This window comes from Eschrichtius robustus, chromosome 14 (genome assembly GCF_028021215.1).
Source record: "Eschrichtius robustus isolate mEscRob2 chromosome 14, mEscRob2.pri, whole genome shotgun sequence".
Classification (NCBI taxonomy): Eukaryota; Metazoa; Chordata; class Mammalia; order Artiodactyla; family Eschrichtiidae; genus Eschrichtius; species Eschrichtius robustus.
This window is the reverse complement of record NC_090837.1, coordinates 26,367,823-26,386,910: the sequence shown is the minus strand read 5'-3', so window position 1 is coordinate 26,386,910 and position 19,088 is coordinate 26,367,823. Positions and strand designations below refer to the sequence as shown.

Here is a 19,088-nt window from a genome sequence, read left to right as displayed (position 1 = left end):
TGTTGGGGAAGCTGATGCCTGCTCTGCAGCACCTGGATCAGGAGGTCCTGGCGGCCAGGCCCTTCCTGGCCACTGAGCAGGTCTCCCTGGCGGATCTGATGGCATTCACGGAGCTGATGCAGGTGAGGTTCTCCTGCCCACTTGCCCTCTGGGGCTGCTGTGGGCACAGGCTGAGCCCAGCCCCAGCTGCCCTGTCTCCCCAGCCCACTGCCGTCGGCTGCGACCTCTTCCGAGACTGGCCCCGGCTTGCTGTGTGGCGCGCCCGTATGGAGGCCACCCTGGGCCTTGAGCTCGTCCAGAAGGCCCACAGGTGAGTGCTTCAGCCTCGGGACTCCCAAGAGGCCCAGTGGGACCCCCAGCTGGCCCAGAAGCTTGTGCAGAGGGTGAAGGAGCGGCTCCGCTGAGGGTCTGCCACGCCCCTGCGCTCTGCCATCTGCAGTAAACACTCTGTGTGCCCCCAACTCGTGTCCAGCCTCTCTCTGTCCCGGGAAGTGGGCTCTCCCCATTTCCAAATGGTCAGGGGATCTCCTGAAGTCGCGCAGCTCAGAGTGAGCAGCACTCAGGCCCCCACAGGGACCTTCCTCTGCCGCCAGGTGCCGAGTCCAGGTGCTCGGCCTGGCCACGGCCGGTCCCAACCTAGGCTGGAAGTTTCTGGTCTCCTCTGTGTGGCCCCTTGAGTCCCCTGTGGCGTCACCCCAATGCCCTGACAGCCCCCTGGGCTCCTATTTCTTTCTCCCCACCCGTTTCTAGCCACAGTTCAGGCTAGATTGACCTGTGGATACCCCCGCTCCCTGCTTCTGGAACCTTCCTGGGTTAGTTCTCATCCCGTCCTCACTCTGGACCCTGCAACGCCCCTTCGATTACGTTCTGCCATGAAGGCCTGGCCCCGGGAGTTCCCACGTGGAAGCTCTTCTCAGACCCGGGCCAGGAGTACAAACGGGCACCCCCAGGGAGGGGAAGGGCAAGGTCACAGCCACCCCTGACCCCTTGGCCCCAAGCCACGGGCCTCTCCCCAGCCTGTTCCTGGGTTTCTTCAGAATCTTTGCTGCTGTGAGAATTCCAAGCTTCCCGGCCTCATGACAACACTAAGTGAACAAGAGGTTCCAGAACGTGGGGGCCTGGGCCTGGGCTGGTGGGCACAGGACCAGGGCACAGGCTGCATTTTGGCTGAGGTTGGGTGTTTGCCGGCCGCAGCAGGGGCCCAGCATGGGCCGAGCATGGGCCTGGAGCTCTACCTGGACCTGCTGTCCGCGTCGTGCCGCGCTGTCTACATCTTCGCCAGGAAGAACAGCATCCCTTTCGACTTCCAGTTTGTGGATCTGCTGAAAGGTCGGCACCTGCAGCTGCCCGGGTGGGAAGGCAGGACACAAGGTTGGGGCGTTTCTGAGAAGCGGAGACGGAGACAGAGGAGACCCCCACAAAATCCAGAGGGGAAGAAAAGCTTCCCAAGGGAATTGTTGGTGGCGCTCCTGCCCCGCCTGCCTTTGCTGGTCCCCACGGACTCTGCCCCACTGTGATGAACAGGCTCTTCCGGGGGGAAGTGGGAGGAAGAGGGGCGGAGGGGCCCCCACCTAGCATCCCACCTTCTCCTCGAGGGTGCCCAGTACCTCGTCAGCTGCAGCACCTGCCAATTAGGTTGGCAGAGGTGGCAGAGGTCGCAGAGTCGCATGGTTATTCCTCATTTATTTCCATCCACACCCGTTCCCCCGCTCCAAGTGTTCAGACCTGCTCAGGGTGACCGCCAAGCCTGGGTGAGGTCCGTGGCCCCACTCTCCATCACCACTCCAAGCGGCTCTAAAACCTCAGCTTGCAGAGGCTGGAGGCTCCAGAACACAGAAGAGGAGACCCGGGAGCCCTGGACATTATCAGGGTGGCAGTGTTTTCAATGGAGGCAGCTGGCCAAGGAAGAGTTAAAACTCCCCCTCCCACCCCCCACCCACACATAGGTTTCTCTGTTCGGATCACCTGGATTGAGTGCATATGGGAGGCTCTCTTTTGGATTCCATTTGTGTGCTGGGGCTGGGGCTCCTGTGCTGGCACCTGCCCTGCTCCCCTTAGAGGGGCAGGGGGCCTAGGGTTGGGATCCAGGCCCCCAGGGCTTCTGTTGATTCACAGGCTGTGGCTTTAGGCCCAGAGTTGGGGGTGAGGGCTGGAGGCCTCCAGCTTCTGTGAGCCAAAAGGTTGTCCTGGTCACGGAGCCTGGGATGGGGGCAGGCGTCCTGACCTAGTCCCTGTTGCACCGCTGATTTGCCCCCTTACCTGGGGTGAGCCATGGTTTTCCTCTGGGACTCAGTTATCCCTTCTTGAGAAAATGGAGAGAAAGGCATTTCTGCCTCTGGGAGGCCTGGGTCTCTCTTCCCTGGGGTCCCAGCAGCCTCAGACCTTCCTGCCCCTCTCAGGTCACCACCACAGCAAGGAGTACATCGAGATCAACCCCCTGAGGAAGCTGCCCAGTCTCAAGGATGGAACATTTGTCTTATCCGAAAGGTAACGGTCTTCCCTGGGTCTCCCACCATGTGTCTGCTCTTCCTGGGAGATTCAGTGGCAGCCCTCCTGCTGGTGCCTATTGATTTTTTTTTTTTTTTTTTACTCTGGAAAAGTTCACACATACACAAGTAGAGTAAATAGTAAATAAGGAGGAGTATAACGAACCCATGTACCCACCCCTTAGTTCCAACAGTGGTCCACCCAAGGGCCCATTTTGCATCATCTATACTCCACTCTGTTCCCCTGCCTCCTGGCCACTCCATTCCTTCACCTGTAAATGTTTAGGAATGACCTTCTAAGAGATAAAGGCTCTTTAAAAAAAAAAAAAAGCATCGCCACAATACCATGATGACACCTAATAAAATTAACAATAATTCCTGTATTTCATCACATATCCTGTTCATATTTGACAGTCTCTGAATATCTCAGACATATTTTCTTTGCAGTTCGTGCCTTGGAATCAGGGTCCAAATAAGCTGCAAAGAGTGCAGCTGATTGATCCACCTCTTCAGTCTCTTTTCATCTCCAGCCCCCTCCACGCCCCACCTTGGACCTTTGCATTTTTGCCGTGGTTGAAGAAACCAGCTCCTTTGTCCTGTGGAATTTCCAATGGTCTAAATTTTGCTGACTGCATCCTCATGGTGCCGTGTAACATGGGTTTTTGTCCCTTCATTTCCTGTAAATTGGTAGTTGGATCTCAAGGTTTGGTAAGATTCAGGGTTCATTGTTTCTCAGCCTGCTTCACAGGTGGTCTCATAACTTAAAGTATATCTCCCAAGTGGACCATGGAATTCTGGGTGGCCCAGGGCTAGGTACATTTCTAGGACTGCTGTAAGAGGGTACCACAGACTGGCTGGCTTAGAACTACAGAAATGTATTGTCTCATGGCTCTGGGATAGAAGTCCGAAATCAAGGTGTTGGTAGGGCCATGCTCGCCATGAAGGGGCCAGGAAGGATTTGTTCCAGGTCTCTCCTAGGTTCTGGTAGCCTAGGGTGTTCCTTGTCTGGAAGATGGCCATCTTCTCCCTGTGTCTCTTCACATCGCTTTCCCTCTGTGCATGTCTCTGTGTCCAAATTTCCCCTTTTTTTAAGGACACCAGTCTTTTTTTTTGGCTGCATTGGATCTTCGTTGCTGCGCGCGGGCTTTCTCTAGTTGCGGTGAGTGGGGGCTACTCTTTGTTGCGGTGCACGGGCTTCTCATTGTGGTGGCTTCTCTTGTTGCAGAGCACGGGCTCTAGGTGCACAGGCTTCAGTAGTTGCAGCACATGGGCTCAGTAGTTGTGGCTCACAGGTTGTGGAGCACAGACTCAGTAGTTGTAGCACACGGGTTCAGTTGCTCCGAGGCATGTGGGATCTTCCCGGACCAGGGATCGAACCCATGTCCCCGGCACTGGCAGGCGGATTCTTAACCACTGTGCCACCAGGCGAGTCCCGACACCAGTCATTTTGGATTAGCATCTACTCCAATGACCTCATTTTAACTTGATGACCTCTGTAAAGACCTTCTTTCCAAATAAGGTCACATTTTAAGGTACTGGGTATTAAGACACAATTCAACTCATAACCGTCTGCTCCCTGGCCCCCCCCAAATTCATGTCCTGCTCATGTGTGAAATACATTCACCTCATCCCAGCATCTCCAAAAGTCGTAATCATCCCAGCATCAACTTTAAGTCCAAAATGCCCTCCTCTAAATCATCCAAATCAGGTATGGGTGCGATTCAGGGTTTGATTCATCCTGGGGCAAAATTCCGTTCCATCTTTGAACCTGTGAAACCAGACGACAAGTTATCCTGTTTCCAACATACAGTGGGGGGACAGGCATAGGCTAGACATTACCATTTCAAAACAGAAGGATAGGAAGGAAAAAAAGGCTCGTGCATCCCCAGCACGTCTGAAACCTGGCAGGACAAATTGCATTCGATTTTAAGGCTTGAGCATTGTTAAAAATCAAAATTCAACTGAGTAAAATTAAAGATTCAACAATTCATGAACAGAGCAGCATCCCATCTAGAAAGGAGCTCTGATGAGCTGTACAAAATGAAAGGCTTTTTATAGGCAGAAGGAGGCAGGAAAAGGAAGTTTCTAGCAAAGACTGGATTGTTTTAGTCAAGATCACCTTTCTTTGGGGAAGCCAGGGGTCTATCAGGCAGATGACCTCACTAGTGCTGGCCAGGTAATTCCAGATTAACTGGTTAAAGGTCACATTCCTGGGAGAGGCTGAAACTGCAGTTAGGTTAAGGTACTGAGTCTCGGTTTGCTGATGTGGGGCTTAGCACAAGTGACTCCATTTTGGGCCTTTCATTTCTCTCTTAACAAAATCATCCTCTTTAGCTCCATACTCTGTCCTCTGGGCCTATCAGGGTATTGGCCCCACCTTTTAGAACCAGTACCCCAGGCCTGTGGTGGCAGGACAGCCCTACTGGCCCCTGAGCCTCCCTCTGGGTTATTCTTTCCTTTTCTTGAAGGTTGAATAGCCCCATCAGCCCATTTCACAGAGGTGTCTGGCAACCTTCTTTCATTTCACCCCATCTGTCTCCTTCATTACAAGCTGTCAGTGTTTCTGCTGAAATGGTCCCTTAGATCCACAAGTCACCTGCCTAATATCTTTACCAAGTGATTGTCCAGCCACACCCTTGGTTTTCTCTCCAGAGCAGGGACCCCACCTCTGCCCTTGGCCTTCTTATTATGCCACCTTCTCACCCTGCTGGTCCTTCCCTCCCACCTCCCAGTCCTGGGCCTTAGAACGGTTGTGAATCCACTACCATCCCCCTTAGGCCTTCTCCAAAGACCCACCCCTCCCACATCCCTCCAGCCTCCTGGCCCCTCTGCCCACAGGTGTCTGTTAGGGCACTGAGTGAGGGGTAAGGACACCAGCCATGCAAGGCAGAAACTCAGCTCAACTAGTTTGAGTTTATTGGGGGATGTGACAAGCCAGGGGAATCTGGGCCTGGCTATGGTGGTGCTGATGCTTTCCCCCCCATCCCACCTGCCAGCTTTTCTCAGCATTTTCTCCTATTCCCACCACCAGCAACAGCTCTGTAGCCTCATCTTTGAAGCACCTGGTCCTCGCAAAACGAGCAACCCCTCCTTCGTGGGTGATCTGAAGTTCTCAGGAAGGACAGGGATGGGCCCAGTCGAGTCACCTGCTTACTTGTGGGCCTCTCACTGGCCAGGGCACTGGGACCCATGACTGCCAGTCACCCGGGCCAGAATCACTGTTGGTGGAGCGGGTCCCTGCGGGAAAAGTGGGGGAAAGGGTGCTGGCCAGACAAAAGGCCAGATGCCCATTCCAGGGTCATCCCAGGGACTGTGATGTGGGCCGGGCGCCTGTCCCCCAGGAGGTGGGGCTCCTCCGGTCACAGGAAGCTCTGGTTCACCCTGGGGGCAGGGGGTGTCAGAGAACGTGCTGGTGTGTGTGGGCCCCGCTTGGTATCCGAGCTCCCAGTGTGGGAGCCGGGAGGGCTGAAGGCAGGGAATAAGCGTTGAGGACCGCAACCTCCAGGTGCAGGATCAGGAGACACGGAAGGTGTGGCGGTGGGGGCAGTGGGCGGTGGGCATGGACAGAGCGGTGCAGGCCATCTCCGGCTGTCCCTGACCTCTCCCCACCGCCCACCCTCTCCCCGTCACTCATGGGTTCTGCTTTCTCCAGATTTCCCGCGCCCCCTCTTATCCCGTGTTTCCCTATGTGTTGTGCCCTGTCTGGACTGCCCTTCCTGACGCCATCCACCAACTCCCACCTGCCCCGCAGGGCCCCTCCCTGCCCTCGCTGATGGGGGCGGACTGACTGCCTTTCCCAGGGCCCTCGGGGCTCATCCTGCTCCAGGTGGGATGCCAGTGCCTAGAGCCCACCTGTGGCTGGAGGGCCCACATTGGGCCCAGCCCCGCTGGATGGTTCGTGTAGAGGGTTGGGGAGGCCAGAGGAGCGCCCTGACTGTCCTCTCTGCAGCGTGGCCATCCTTTTCTACCTGTGCCGCAAGTACAGTGCACCCTCGCACTGGTACCCGCCAGACCTGCACACGCGCGCCCGCGTGGATGAGTTCATGGCCTGGCAGCACACAGCCATTCAGCTGCCCATGAACAAGATACTCTGGATCAAGGTGAGCGGGGCCACAGCGGGGGCTCAAGCAAGTGTCCCTCCCTCCCTGAGCCTCATTTCCACGGCTCCCTTTCCTGCCTGCCTTACAGAGCTGTGGGGAATGTGAACCACTGAGTAGGAAAGAGCCTTATAAAGACAAGGTGAGGGGTGCCCAGGAGGGGCTGGTATCACTGAAGCCAGGATAGGATTCAAGACATTTCATTCCAAACTAGAAAATATCAGAGTTGGGAATTCCCTGGTGGTCCAGAGGTTAGGACTTGGAACTGTCACTGCTGTGGCCCAGGTTAAATCCCTGGTCAGGGAACTAAGACCCCGCAAGCCATGCAGCCAAAACCGCCCCCCCCCAAAAAAAAACCCAGCAGAAAACCCCCAGAGTCGAAGGGCCCATAAAGACTACCAAATTTGAAGATGACAAATAACCAGTACATGTGTCCCTACTTCTTATCCTATGCCTGTGACAGATATCAGTAATCAGTCATAGGATTCTTTCCTGCTGGGACCTCAAATCCTTCTGAACAAGGGCCCCAGGCAACTTCTACCAATCAGAACTGCTAAAAGAGGTGACACCACTTTACATCCTTGGTACTGTCTACCACCTCTCTAGCAGAAAAGGGTACTGAGACCTGGAGGGTCAGATATGGCCTCCTCTCCCTCCCCTCCCCCACCCTGGCCAGCTGCTGATCCCGATGATCGCGGGTGAGGAAGTTCCAGCTGAGAAGACAGAGCAGGTGCTGGCAGAGGTGAAGAACAACTTGAAGCTCTTCGAGGAAAAGTTTCTGCAGGAGAAGATGTTCATCACTGGGGACAACATCTCCCTGGCCGACTTGGTAGCCCTGGTGGAGATGATGCAGGTGTGCGGTGGGGTGATGGGGGGTTGGAGCCTGGGCAGAGGAGGGACTCCTCTGTGACCATAACTTTCAGAAAGGCTGGTGAAGGGGGAGATATGGGGACTGTGGGAGCCACGCCTGGGTGTCTGACCTTGACCCGGGGGCCACAGGAAACAGGTTTTGAACCAGGGAGGATCGTGGTCATTCATGCTTCACCAAGAGTCCTCTGTGGGGGCAGGAGCTGGAGGGTCAGTGTGGGACAAGGAGAAGAACACAGTGTTTCTTGGTCAGTCGGCCAGGATCCTGGATGCCTCCTCCTCCCGCTGGACTCTCCGGGAATTGTCCAGAGGCTTCCAAAGTGTCCTTCCAGCCAAAGTGCCTCTTTTCCAGAGCTCCAGACAGATGGTTGTACAGAGCAGCTCCCTGGCTCTGGGTCTGAGGGGCATCCGCTGTGCATGGGGGGACACACCTGGGTGTGGGGCGGCATTTATGTGGTTTCTATGTGCAGGGGAGGGTGGCCAGTTCTGACCTAGCTGGTGTGCAGGACGGTGTTGAGACCCTGGCCAGTATGCAAAGTGGCCCTGGTCAGTGTGCAGTGTGGACCAGCACCGGGAAAAAAACATTCCAATCTTTCTGTCCCAGGTGGTGCAGTCCCCTAAGTTTCACCCCCCAACCCCTTAAATTTAACCCACAACCCCCCAAACATCTTGTGTGCATGTTTCTTAGGCTGCCTGATGGCTTTCTCGTCCCAGCCCCTGTGCTTGATCACAGAGGGAGGTTCAACAGGGGGGAAAAAATAACTGAATTCCTCCCACCCTCATGTGGGGACAAGGGGTTTCCCTGGAAGAGGGCAGGACCCCTGGGAGGTTTCATGCTGGAGAAGTGGGAACCCCTGGGCCAGGGGTCCCTTAGAGAGGGATTCAGGAGCCTTGGAGCAAGACCAGCGACTGAGAGCCCCCAGGGATCTTCCATCCCCACCCCACATGTGTTACATGGCCTGCGACCCCCGACCAGGCCTCGGGGGTTAGCCAGCTCACTGTCCACAGGGACGGATGGGGAGAGCCCTGCAGCTGTAGGAGGGACCCAGGTGGGGCTGGTCCACAGGCTGACCATGCCTTCCTCTCTGTCTCTCCACAGCCCATGGCGGGCAACCATAACGTCTTCCTCAACAGCTCCAAGCTGGCCGAGTGGCGCATGAGGGTGGAGCTGGCCATCGGCTCCGGCCTCTTCTGGGAGGCCCACGACCGGCTGGTGAAGTTGGTGGAGTGGGACTGCTCCACGCTGGACCCGATGGTCAAGGAGAGGATCTGCGATTTGCTGCAGAAGTTCAAGTAGAAGCAGCCCAGCCTGCGGGCCTGGCCGGCTCAGCCCCTGGCGCCTCCTACCTTAGGGAAGACGCTGAAAATCACTGTTTGCCTAATAAAGAACTGGAACAACCACCACGGTTGCTGAGCCTGGGACGCACGTCTGATGTGGTGGGTCTGGGGGGCGGTCACGAGTCCCCCCAGCTTCCAAAAAGAATTTGAAAATTAAAGGTTAAACATGATTAAACTGTCAATAATAAGAGTTGATGACTTCAGTGCTCTATTTTCACTAATGGATGAAATAGTGAGACCAAAGATCCCCAAGGAAATGGATGATTGAGCAACACCCTAAACCCATCGGCCTGCCAACTACACATAGCACTGCACCCACAACACAGAATACACGTTCTTCTCAAGGGCACATGCAGTATTCTCCAGTTTAGACCCTTTGTGAAGCCATAAAATAAATCCCAAGAAATTTAAACAGATTGAAATCATACAGTGTGTGTTTCTGAACACAGTGGAATGAAATGAGAGATCAACAACAGAAGGAAAACTAGAAAATGAAATATCTGGAAATTAAACAATCCAATTTTAAATAACCAGTGGATCAAAGAAGAAATCACAAGGGAAATTAGAAAGTACTTAGAACAAATGAAAACAAAAACACAACACACCCAAACTTATGGGATGCAGCAGAAGCAGGGCTATGAAGCAAATTTATAGCTGTAAAGGCACACAGATCTCAAATCACAACCAGCAGAAGAAAAGAAATAATAAAGATTCCAGTGGAGATAAATAGAGAAGAGAAAAACAGTAGAGAAGATCAATGAAACAAAAACTGGATTTTTGAAAAGGCTGTCTCCTGTGCTGTAGTTTTCAGCAAGACCCTGGATCAAACTTCACTCACAACACTCAGGTTGTGCTTTTTTTTTTTCCTTTCAGCAGACAGTTACCATTTTTTGTTGTTGCTGAGAATAATTAAGAACTACTCAGCAAATTTCAGGTATACCATGCAGTGCTGTTAACTATAGTCACCATGCTGTGCATTAGATCTCCATAACTTACTTATCTTGGGTATTCAAAACTTCATACCCTTTGACCAATATGTTTCCATTTCCCCTCTCCCCCTCCAGCCCCTGGTAACCACCATCTACCCTCTGCTTGTTAGAGTTCCACTTTTTTTAGATTCCACACAGCATAAGTGAGATCAGGCAGTATTTCTATCTGGGCCTGTCTTATTTCACTTAGCATAATGACCTCCAGGTTCATCCATGTTGTTGCAAATGACAAGATTTCCTTCTTTTCAAAGGCTGAATGAAAGATTCCTCTGTATGTGTCAGTGTATATTCTCCAAATTTTCTTTATCCATTCACCCCTTAACAGACGCTTAGGTTGTTTCCATATCTTGGCTATTGTGGATAATGCTGCAATGAACATGGGATTACAGATATCTCTTCCAGATCCTGTTTTCATTTTCTTTGGATATATGCCCAGAAGTGGGATTGCTGGATCTTTCAGTGGGATTGCTCCATCATTTTAAAGATGGGGAAACAGAGGCCCAGAGGAGGGAAGAAACAAACCCAGGGAACGAGATTGAGGCACTGTGCTGGCAGGAGCAGGAAGACCTGCTGTCAGAGTCCAGGACGCGCACTGGGGCGAAGTGAGTTAGCCTACCACGCTGACCGTAAGCCCTGAGGCTTTGCCTCTTGCTGGCGCCAGGATCTCTGCAGCTTGTGGCCAAGAGCGTAGATGCTGGAGTCAGACTTTCTGGACCTGTAATCACTGTGGGCCTCAATTTTCTCATCCATAAAACAGGAACTTCTGACACACGCTACAACTAGGATGAGCCTTGAAGACTTTATGCTCAGTGAGATGAGCTTGGGCCTGGGGGCCCTCTGAGCCCCCACCCCCCGCCTCCCCCAGGGGGACCATGCGGAGCCCCCGCCCAGCCTGCAGACCCGCCGGGCATCCACGATTGCACCCAAGTGCGCGGCCCGAGGGCCAATGGGGAGCTACCAGGGGGGCGGGCTGCACTGCTGCTCCTCAGACCCAGCGCTGGGCTTGCTATGTTCCGTATCCCTTGCTTTGCGAGGCTGGTCCGCCCCCACCATGGGCCTGGAGCTCTACCTGGACCTGCTGTCCCAACCCTGCCGCGCCGTCTACATCTTCGCCAAGAAGAACGGCATCCCCTTCGAGCTGTGCTCCGTGGACCTGCGCAAAGGTGGGCCAGGCCCGGGTCTGGAGGACCGAGAAGTCAGGGAGGGACGAGGAGGCCGAACACCAATTAGGGGGACCCCCCTCCGAGCCACCCCTGTCCTGGGGCCAGGGCCGAATAGGTGAGCCACCAAGGAGATACGAGATTCGGGGATCCCCAAACTCTGCTTGATCCCATGGAATGGACCACGGGGCTCAGCTGAAGCGGAGTAAAAAGTGGGGGAGGCATGAGGAAAGGAGGAGGGACGCTGCGAACAGAGGCGGTGCACCTGGGCATAGGGATGGGGCCCCAGGGAAAGAGATAGGGGCAGGAGGAGAGGGCTTTAGGGGGCCGCATGGGGGGTGTGGCAGAGTGAGTCCCTCCTTTGTGGCCCCAACTGCTGATGCTCTGGCCTGGGCTGCACTGGGTCCTCCTCTGTCCCTTCCTCCTCCTCCTGCTTTGCCTTCACTTACCTTGTCCTCTGCCTCCCTTATTCCTACTGGAAAGGGGGGCAGCCGATGGGGAGTTCTGGGAGTGGGAGGGGGACTGCAGGGGCTTGGCAAGCCCTGCACTCTTAGCAAGAGGGTTTGTTTCTCTGACAAGTCCCCAAGGTCCCAAGGGCACAGCTGGCATGGCAGCTGGGGTAGGGGAAAGCAGAACTCCCTTTTTGCTGGTGGGGCAAGTAGGGCAACTCTGCCTGGCTGAGCCTTCCACCCAGCGCCCCCAGCTCGGTGGGCCTCGCCTGCCATTCTGCCTTTGTGCCAGCCTGTCCTTCTGCCTGAATCGCCATCTCTTCCCAGCCTCCTCTGGGGACTGCCCACTTGTCCTGCCCAGGGGTTGCCTCTGCAGAGTGTGGGGTAGGGGAGAGGGCATGGGGACAAAGGGATGTCCAAACTGGGCTGTCAAATAGAGGGTGCAGTAGGAGGTGTGTTTCACTAGGAGAGGAGGGGAGGGTCCCTGGTGAAGGAACAGTCTGAAGGGAGGGAAAGGGAGGAGAGAGAGTGGGGCTGAGGCTGGAGGGGTGAGGCGGTAGTGGATAGTTTATGGCTTTGAGCAGCTTCCCCCTGCTCCCGTGGTAATGGGGAGCCACTGAAGGCTGTTGAGCACGGCAGCAGTGATGCTTAAGTGCCCTTCAGAAGCTTCTCTCTGGCTGCATCTGAAGGAGCAGAAAACACTCATATGAGCTTGAGCAGAGGTCAGGGTCCTGGGGGACAGTGGGCTGCACCTTTCTGGGGAGCTGTGGCGGGACAAGAATGCAGAGCCTAACGATAGGGCCAGCTCTGTCCCCGGTGCCCTGGGCAGGGTGAGCAAGGGGACACACAGGGGCCTGTGGAAGTTGGTTGCAATAAGTGGACACCAGGAAGAGGCCACTTGTCTGTGTTTGGTGACCCTACCTTAGAGTCCACAGGGAAAGGGGCACCGTAGGAAATCACAGTACTCAGGGCACCAGCCGCCCGGCCCCTGCAGCTGGGGACACCATGCATGGGCGCTTGTGATGCTGGCAATGGTGGAAAGGCAGTGGGTTGGGTGTCTGTGAGGGCCTGGGCAAGGAGAGGCCCCACCCTGGCCAGAGCTTCTTGAGCTCTGTTTTGGGGGTGTGCTGTTGGGGGAAGGTTATGCCCACCAGGACCTGGCAAGGGGTGTCAAGGTCTTCTGCACCAGCTGGCAGAACAGCCTCCCACTCCTCCCACAGCAGACTTTCCCACACCGGAGAGCAGCCCGGGGCTGGAGAAGAGCCATGAAATTGGGGCCTGGGCCTTGCGAGGGGGGTGGCGTGGGGGGTGGGCGCAGCCAGGCAGGGCTTGGCGTTTTCCTCCCACCACCCACCACGATGGGCTCTCTGCAGGCCAGCACCTCAGTGATGTCTTTGCCCAGGTGAACCCCCGGCAGAAGGTGCCTGCCTTGAAGGGCGGGGACTTCATTTTGACCGAGAGGTAACTGGGGACCCAGGGCTGCTACCAGACCTCGCTAGAACCATCTTGTCCTAGCTCTCTATTTCATAGACAGGAAACTGAAGTCCTCCGAGGTGAAGGGCCCTTTGCCCAACATCCTACAGAGAGTCAGGGCTTGACCCCCGGCTCCTGCCTGTCCACGGTTTCAGTTCACAGGGATGGTTGGAAAAGAACGCATCTGTTTTACATCTGTACCAATCCTGTGGTTGTTGGTGATGGGTCCCCGGGCAGGGGTGCGGGGCAAGGCGGCTTCATCCCCTCCAAGGGTTGCCTGCTGGCCAAACTTGTGTTTTGATGCCCCAGTGGTTCCATCTCTGGGCTGCCCCTTCCCTGGGTGGGCCATGCCCGTGGGAGGACCACCAGACATGTGTGTGTTTTGCATCACAACAGTCCCAAGAAGTAGAAATCTCTTTAGGGAGGGTGAAATTTTTTTCCAGTTCCGCCCTCTTCATCACCTAAGTCATGCCTCCCACAACAAGGGGAACCTGGAACTTTTGAACTCATCTCTGGAATCTTGAGGTGGATGCACCCCCAAAGAATTCCGCCCACCTTCTGCCAACGCCATCTTCCTTCCTGCTGCCCTTACTGTCCTGAGTCCTGTGCTGCCCACTGTTGACCGCCCAAGGGTACCTGCCAGGGGCAGCGTGCAATCTCTGCATTTCTCTGTCTCTTCTCCCCTACTTTGGGAGGTGCATGGCTCCCAGGGACCTGCGGCCCTCCTCGGAGCTTCCTTGAACAATTAGTTGGGAGCAAAAAGACAAGTGAGCTGTTCAGCTGGGTGTGGGTGCAGGGAACCTAGGCCAGTGGCAGATACAGAGGTTTTCTGCCCCTTTGGCTGGGGTGCCCAGCCCCTGGGGTATCCCGAGTTCCCGAAGGCCTTCCTATGGCCCCAAATTCCCACATTCAGTGCCCTTCCAGGTCCACCACTGCCCCAACACCAAGGCAGCCCTCCTAACCCAGGGCAGGAGGGGAGCTGCGGGAGCGTTGTCTGCCCTGCTGGTCCGTGATCCCGCAGCACCCACCCTCCCCCCACCCCCGGTGTTTCCAGCAGGTGCTTTAGGGGCAACAGGAAAGCCTTTTTGAACCACCAGGCCATCTGGGAGGGGCTGAATGTCGGATGACGAGAGTAGATGCAGACTGGAAAGAACTGAGCTTCTTTAAGGCTCAGCTTTGATGCCAACTCCTCCAGGAAGCTCTCTCTGGTTTTCCCATCAGAAGCTGTCTCAGAACACTTGGCAGGACTTGCTGTGGGATTTCACCTGGTGATAGGATGAGCTTGGGTATTACCCACAGACAGACTTTCAGTTCTGCCACCAAAGGCTGTGTGCCCTGGGCAACTCCCATCCCTGTTCTGAGCCCAGCTTCCTTGTCTGGAAACCGAGCAAATACCTTGGCACATGGTCAGGAAGGTTAAGGAAGGGACTCTGTATAAAGCCCCTAGCTCCATACTTTCCCCCACCCATCATGTCCTCCCCTCCCCCACAGTGTGGCCATCCTGCTCTACCTGGCCCGCAAGTATAAGGTCCCTGACCACTGGTACCCCCAGGACCACACAAGCCTGTGCCCATGTGGATGAGTACCTGGCCTGGCAGCACACAACCCTGCGGAGAAACTGCCTCCGGCTCCTGTGTCATAAGGTGAGGTGCCCCTCCCCAGGCAGGGGCAGTGAGGACATCGCCCCAAAAGGGCTCGGGCAACATCGCATTCTTCCTTTCAGTTTGAATAGCTTCTATTGATCTGACTTTGACCTCCTAATCCTTTCTTCTGTTTGCTGGTAAGCCCATCTAATACATTCTTTATTCGAGATATGTAATTTTCAGTTCTAGAAATTCCATTTGGTTCTTTTTTAGAGTTTCCATGTCTCTGCTGAGATTCACCATCCGCTCACCCACTTGGTCCATCTTTTCTTCTAAATTCTTTAACATATTTATAATAGTTACTTAAAAGTCTTTGTCAGCTAATTTCAACCCCTGGGTTCTCTGCGAGTCTGTCTCTATTGGTTGTTTTTTTATCCTTCTTGATTATGGGCCACATTTTCCTCTTTCTCTGTATGTCTTATAATTTATTATTATGTGCTGCACATTATGTACAAAAGGAGAGTAGAGACTGAATACATAATAAATACCCGAGAAAGGGCTTGCACTTTCCTCTATCAGGCAGTCTTGGTGGCAGGTTCCTCCCTTCCAGCTAGTCAGGAGTGGGGCTGGGATGTGGCATTAGTTAGTTTCAGTTCATCTCTGGTTTCAGGTATCTGGAGGGTGGAATCAGGTTGCTCCCTTTCCTCCAGCAGGGATTTGGAATCTAAGCATCAACTACCACCGTGAGATGGCTCTGCTTTTCAGCCCTGCCCTAAGTTCCCCACGTGGCTGCTTCATCAGAAAACTCCTATGCTGATGGCAGGCTTGCACCCCTGCTTGCCTGGACCCCAGGGATGAACGTGGCTTACCTAGGGAGGACTCGTGCCCTCTGGAATTTAGTTCATTTAGTCCAGTGCTGCAGCAAAGTACAAAGTGAGACACATATGCAGTCTTAAATCTTCTAGTAGCCACAATTAAAAAGTAAAAAGAAACAGCTGAAATGAATATATTTTACTTAACCCAGTGTACTCAAAATAGTATCATTTTGGCTAATAAACACATGAAAATATGTTCAGTATCACTAATTAGGAAAGTGCAAATTAAAACTATAATGAGATACCACTTCACCCCCACTGGAATGGCTATTACATATATATATATGAACAAAATAACAAGTGTTGGTGAGAATAAGAAGAAATTAGAACTCTTGTGCGCTGTTGATGGGAATGGTAAGTGGTGCAGCTGCTGTGGAAAACAGTATGATGGTTCCTCAAAAAAATTAAAAATACAATTACCACATGACCCAGCAATTCCACTTCTGGGTATATACCCAAGATAATCGAAAGCAGGGTCTCGAAGAGATGTTCGTAGCAGCAATATTCACAATAGCCATTATTCACAATAGCTGTGGAAGCAACCCCAGTGTCCATCAACAATGACACTTAAGTGCCCCTCAGTGGTTCTGCCTATGTTTTCCTCTAGGAGTTTTACTGTTTCCGGTCTTACGTTTAGGTCTTTAATCCATTTTGAGTTTATCTTTGTGTATGGTGCTAGAGAATGTTCTAATTTCATTCTTTTACATGTAGCTGTCCAGTTTTCCCTGCACCACTTATTGAAGAGACTGTTTTTTCTCTGTTGTATATTCTTGCCTCCTTTGTTGTAATTGACCATAAGTGCGTGGGTTTATTTCTGGGCTCTCTACCCTGTTCCATTGATCTGTGTCTGTTTTCTGGTGTGTATTTTATATGCACAGCACATTTCACCTAAGACCAGCCATATTTTAAGAGCTCAGTAACCTCTCGTTGCCAGTGGTTTCCATATTGGACAGAACAGGTTTAGGCTTTTTTCTTTTTTTTCTTTTTTTGTTCTTTCTTTTCTTTTTTTTAAAGTTCTATATTCTTTGAAGACTTTAAAGAAAAATAAGGTTATTTTCTTTTCAGTGTTATGGTGGGAGCAGTGGTTTTTGGGACTGTCATATCCTTATCAGAAGTGCACTCCTCATTTTTGAAAGTGTATGGCTAATTCTGGGTCATGAGTTTTATTGTGTCTTCTATCATTTTTTTTTTATATAAAAAAGGAAACATTAGAGAACAAAAGTCAAAAGACCTCTTTGTTGCCCTCATTCCTTCCTGAGGGGCCCCCTGCTCCCCAGGATCTGGTTCAAGTCCTTTCAGTTCACGATTTTCTACATTATTACATTTATGTGTAGCCATAAAAATAAAGTTTTGCTTTGAGTGCTTACAATTTTATATAAATGCTCTCATATCATTCTGGAACTTGCATTTTTCCATAGTGCTATGGGTGGGTCTAATTTATTTTTTTCTAACTACTCTATAGCATTTCCTGATAAGAGTAAATCAGAATTTATTTATTACCCTCTTATGGTCTTTTATATTTCAAGAGGAATAAAAACACTTTTTAAAACCCTAAGAACTTTGGAACCACCCCATGGGAACAGAAGGGAAATGTAGACAGTCCGCTGCTGGGGTGAGGCAGAGAATACACGGGAGGTGGGCTTATGTGGGGTTTGGCAAACTAAGAGCCGTTGTTCCCCCCACCCTCCCGCTTCCCCCACCAAGGAGCAGCTTCTCCCCAGCAGCAGCCTTAGATGCTGCGCTGGTGGCCAGGTAGGAATGCTGGCCCTGTGTGGCCAGCACCTTTATGTTAAAAAGAAGCTGGAAATTTCAGAATTTTTATATGAAATGTCTCCACTTTTAAATGTCAGCAAGTGATCCATAGTTTTAAAAAGTCTGCAGCCGAAGGAATGTCATTAGCCCAGCACTGGCCTCCAGGCCACCGGTGGGTGATCACTGACCCTGTCTACCTTGTTTGGGGGAAGAAACAGAAGCCACCAGGGCTTGTGCACAATCCTAGTCCCGTTTACCTTTCCAGAGTCCCAGCCTCCCCAAGCAACTTTACCCAACAAAACACCAGACTGAGCATGAAGCTCCCTCCCCTGCTCCCCATCCACTGTGTCTCCCTGACAGCTCTGGCAAGCCTGAGGCTGTTGATGGCTTCACCCCAAATGCCCTCCTCCCAGATTCCTGAACGCTACCCTTTCCTGGCTCTTCTCCCTAGTCCCTGGCAGCTCCCTGGGTCAGAAGACGTCAGTTCCACGCTTGGCTTAGTCTTTTCTTAGCTGTGTGGTCTCAGGCAACTGTCTGTCTCTCTCTGGGCCTCACTTTTCCATTTACAAGATGAGCCCTGTACTATTATTCCCATATCACAGATGTGGAAATCGAGACTCAGAGGGTTTGAGTGTTTTGCTCTAGTTCACATAGTTTATAAGCAACAAAGTTGAGACCTTAAAAGCCCATCCTCCTAATTATACTGTATGAGGTACTGATTTTATAATCTGGGGGAAAGAGGTTAAAAAATAATCGTTCCTAAGCCAGGCCCTCCCCCCAAAGTATGAAACTCATTGTTCAGGTCCCCTCTGAGTCATTCTCAAAGGGGTTTGAAGCCTTCTGTCAGATGCCCCAGGCTCAGATTGTGGCAGCAGGAATAGTTCTGGGAAAAGGAGTCCTTTAGGAATTTCCCTGTAGGAAAAAAAAATGCATGGAACCAGGAGGCAGCTCTAAGGGCAGGGAGGCTTGCCTTCCTGCCCCTGAGGCTGGGCTGGGCCCTAACCCCCCACTTTGCCTGCCCACCCACCAGGTGATGCTCCCTGTTTACCTGGGTGAGCCGGTCTCTCCCGAGATGCTGACAGCCACGCTGGCAGAGTTGGACGTGACCCTGCAGGTGTTTGAGGACAAGTTCCTCCAGAACAAGGCCTTTCTCGCTGGGCCCCACATCTCTCTGGCTGACCTGATAGCCATCACGGAGCTCATGCATGTGAGTACTGTGGGCGGTTGTTGGGGGGACTAGGCAGGGGAGGTCCTAGGTGGCTGCTGAAGTCCTGCTCACACTGCCCCACCTGGCCATGGGACTGTGCTTATGTGTAGAAACCTTCTGGAGTTCTGTGGCCTCCAAACCAAGTAGATGCTGCCATACTTGGCCTCACCCATCCATCCCCATCCTGTCCCCTGTCTCCCTACAGCCTGTGGGTGCCGGCTGCCAAGTCTTTGAAGGCCGACCCAAGCTGGCTGCGTGGCACCAGCGCGTGGAGGCGGCAGTGGGGGAGGTCCTCTTCCAGGAGGCCCATGAGGTCATCCTGAAGGCCAAGGACTCCCAGCCTGCAGACCCCACCATTAAGCGGAAGTTGATGCCTAGGGTTCTGTCCATGATCCAGTGAGCCGGGAAGCCTCTGCTCTGCCCTTGGCAGTTCACAAAGCACCTTCCTTTCCATGTCCCATGGGAGGCAGACCCAGAGAGCAGGCGTGACTTGCCTGAGTCCCACTGCCCCTCTGCTCCCTGGGCCAGGTCCCCACTCATCTTCCACGGCTGCCTAAAAGCCACGATGAGAATGGCATACCCAGACCTTGTCTCCTTTAATCACTGCATCTTCTTTTCAGTTTGGGAAATAAACCTGGGCTCAGCCTGAGCCTCTGCTTCTAACTCTGACATGTGGTTTATTTGAACTTCTTTCTGTCCTGACCTTGGTCTTGGCCTCTATTCAAAAGACAACCCCCTTTCCTAGGCCCCATGGATCAGTTTCTCCCTGATGGTTGTCAAGAGTGAAATTAACAAATGCCCCCTTGCCTTCT

At 53.0% G+C, this 19,088-nt stretch overlaps 1 protein-coding gene across 1 annotated transcript; it reads left to right on the top strand.

Moving 5' to 3' along the window:
- The first annotated feature begins 228 nt into the window (after positions 1-228).
- On the top strand, positions 229-18,676 carry LOC137776185 (uncharacterized). The gene is given in 13 exon segments (XM_068562432.1): positions 229-310; positions 1,195-1,329; positions 2,400-2,487; positions 6,436-6,586; positions 7,260-7,436; positions 8,550-8,743; positions 8,803-8,887; positions 10,643-10,940; positions 12,760-12,847; positions 14,351-14,414; positions 14,416-14,502; positions 18,100-18,276; positions 18,482-18,676. Coding segments are annotated over 12 exon segments (1,716 nt in total). The 5' UTR covers positions 229-310; positions 1,195-1,217.
- Positions 18,677-19,088: the final 412 nt, after the last annotated feature.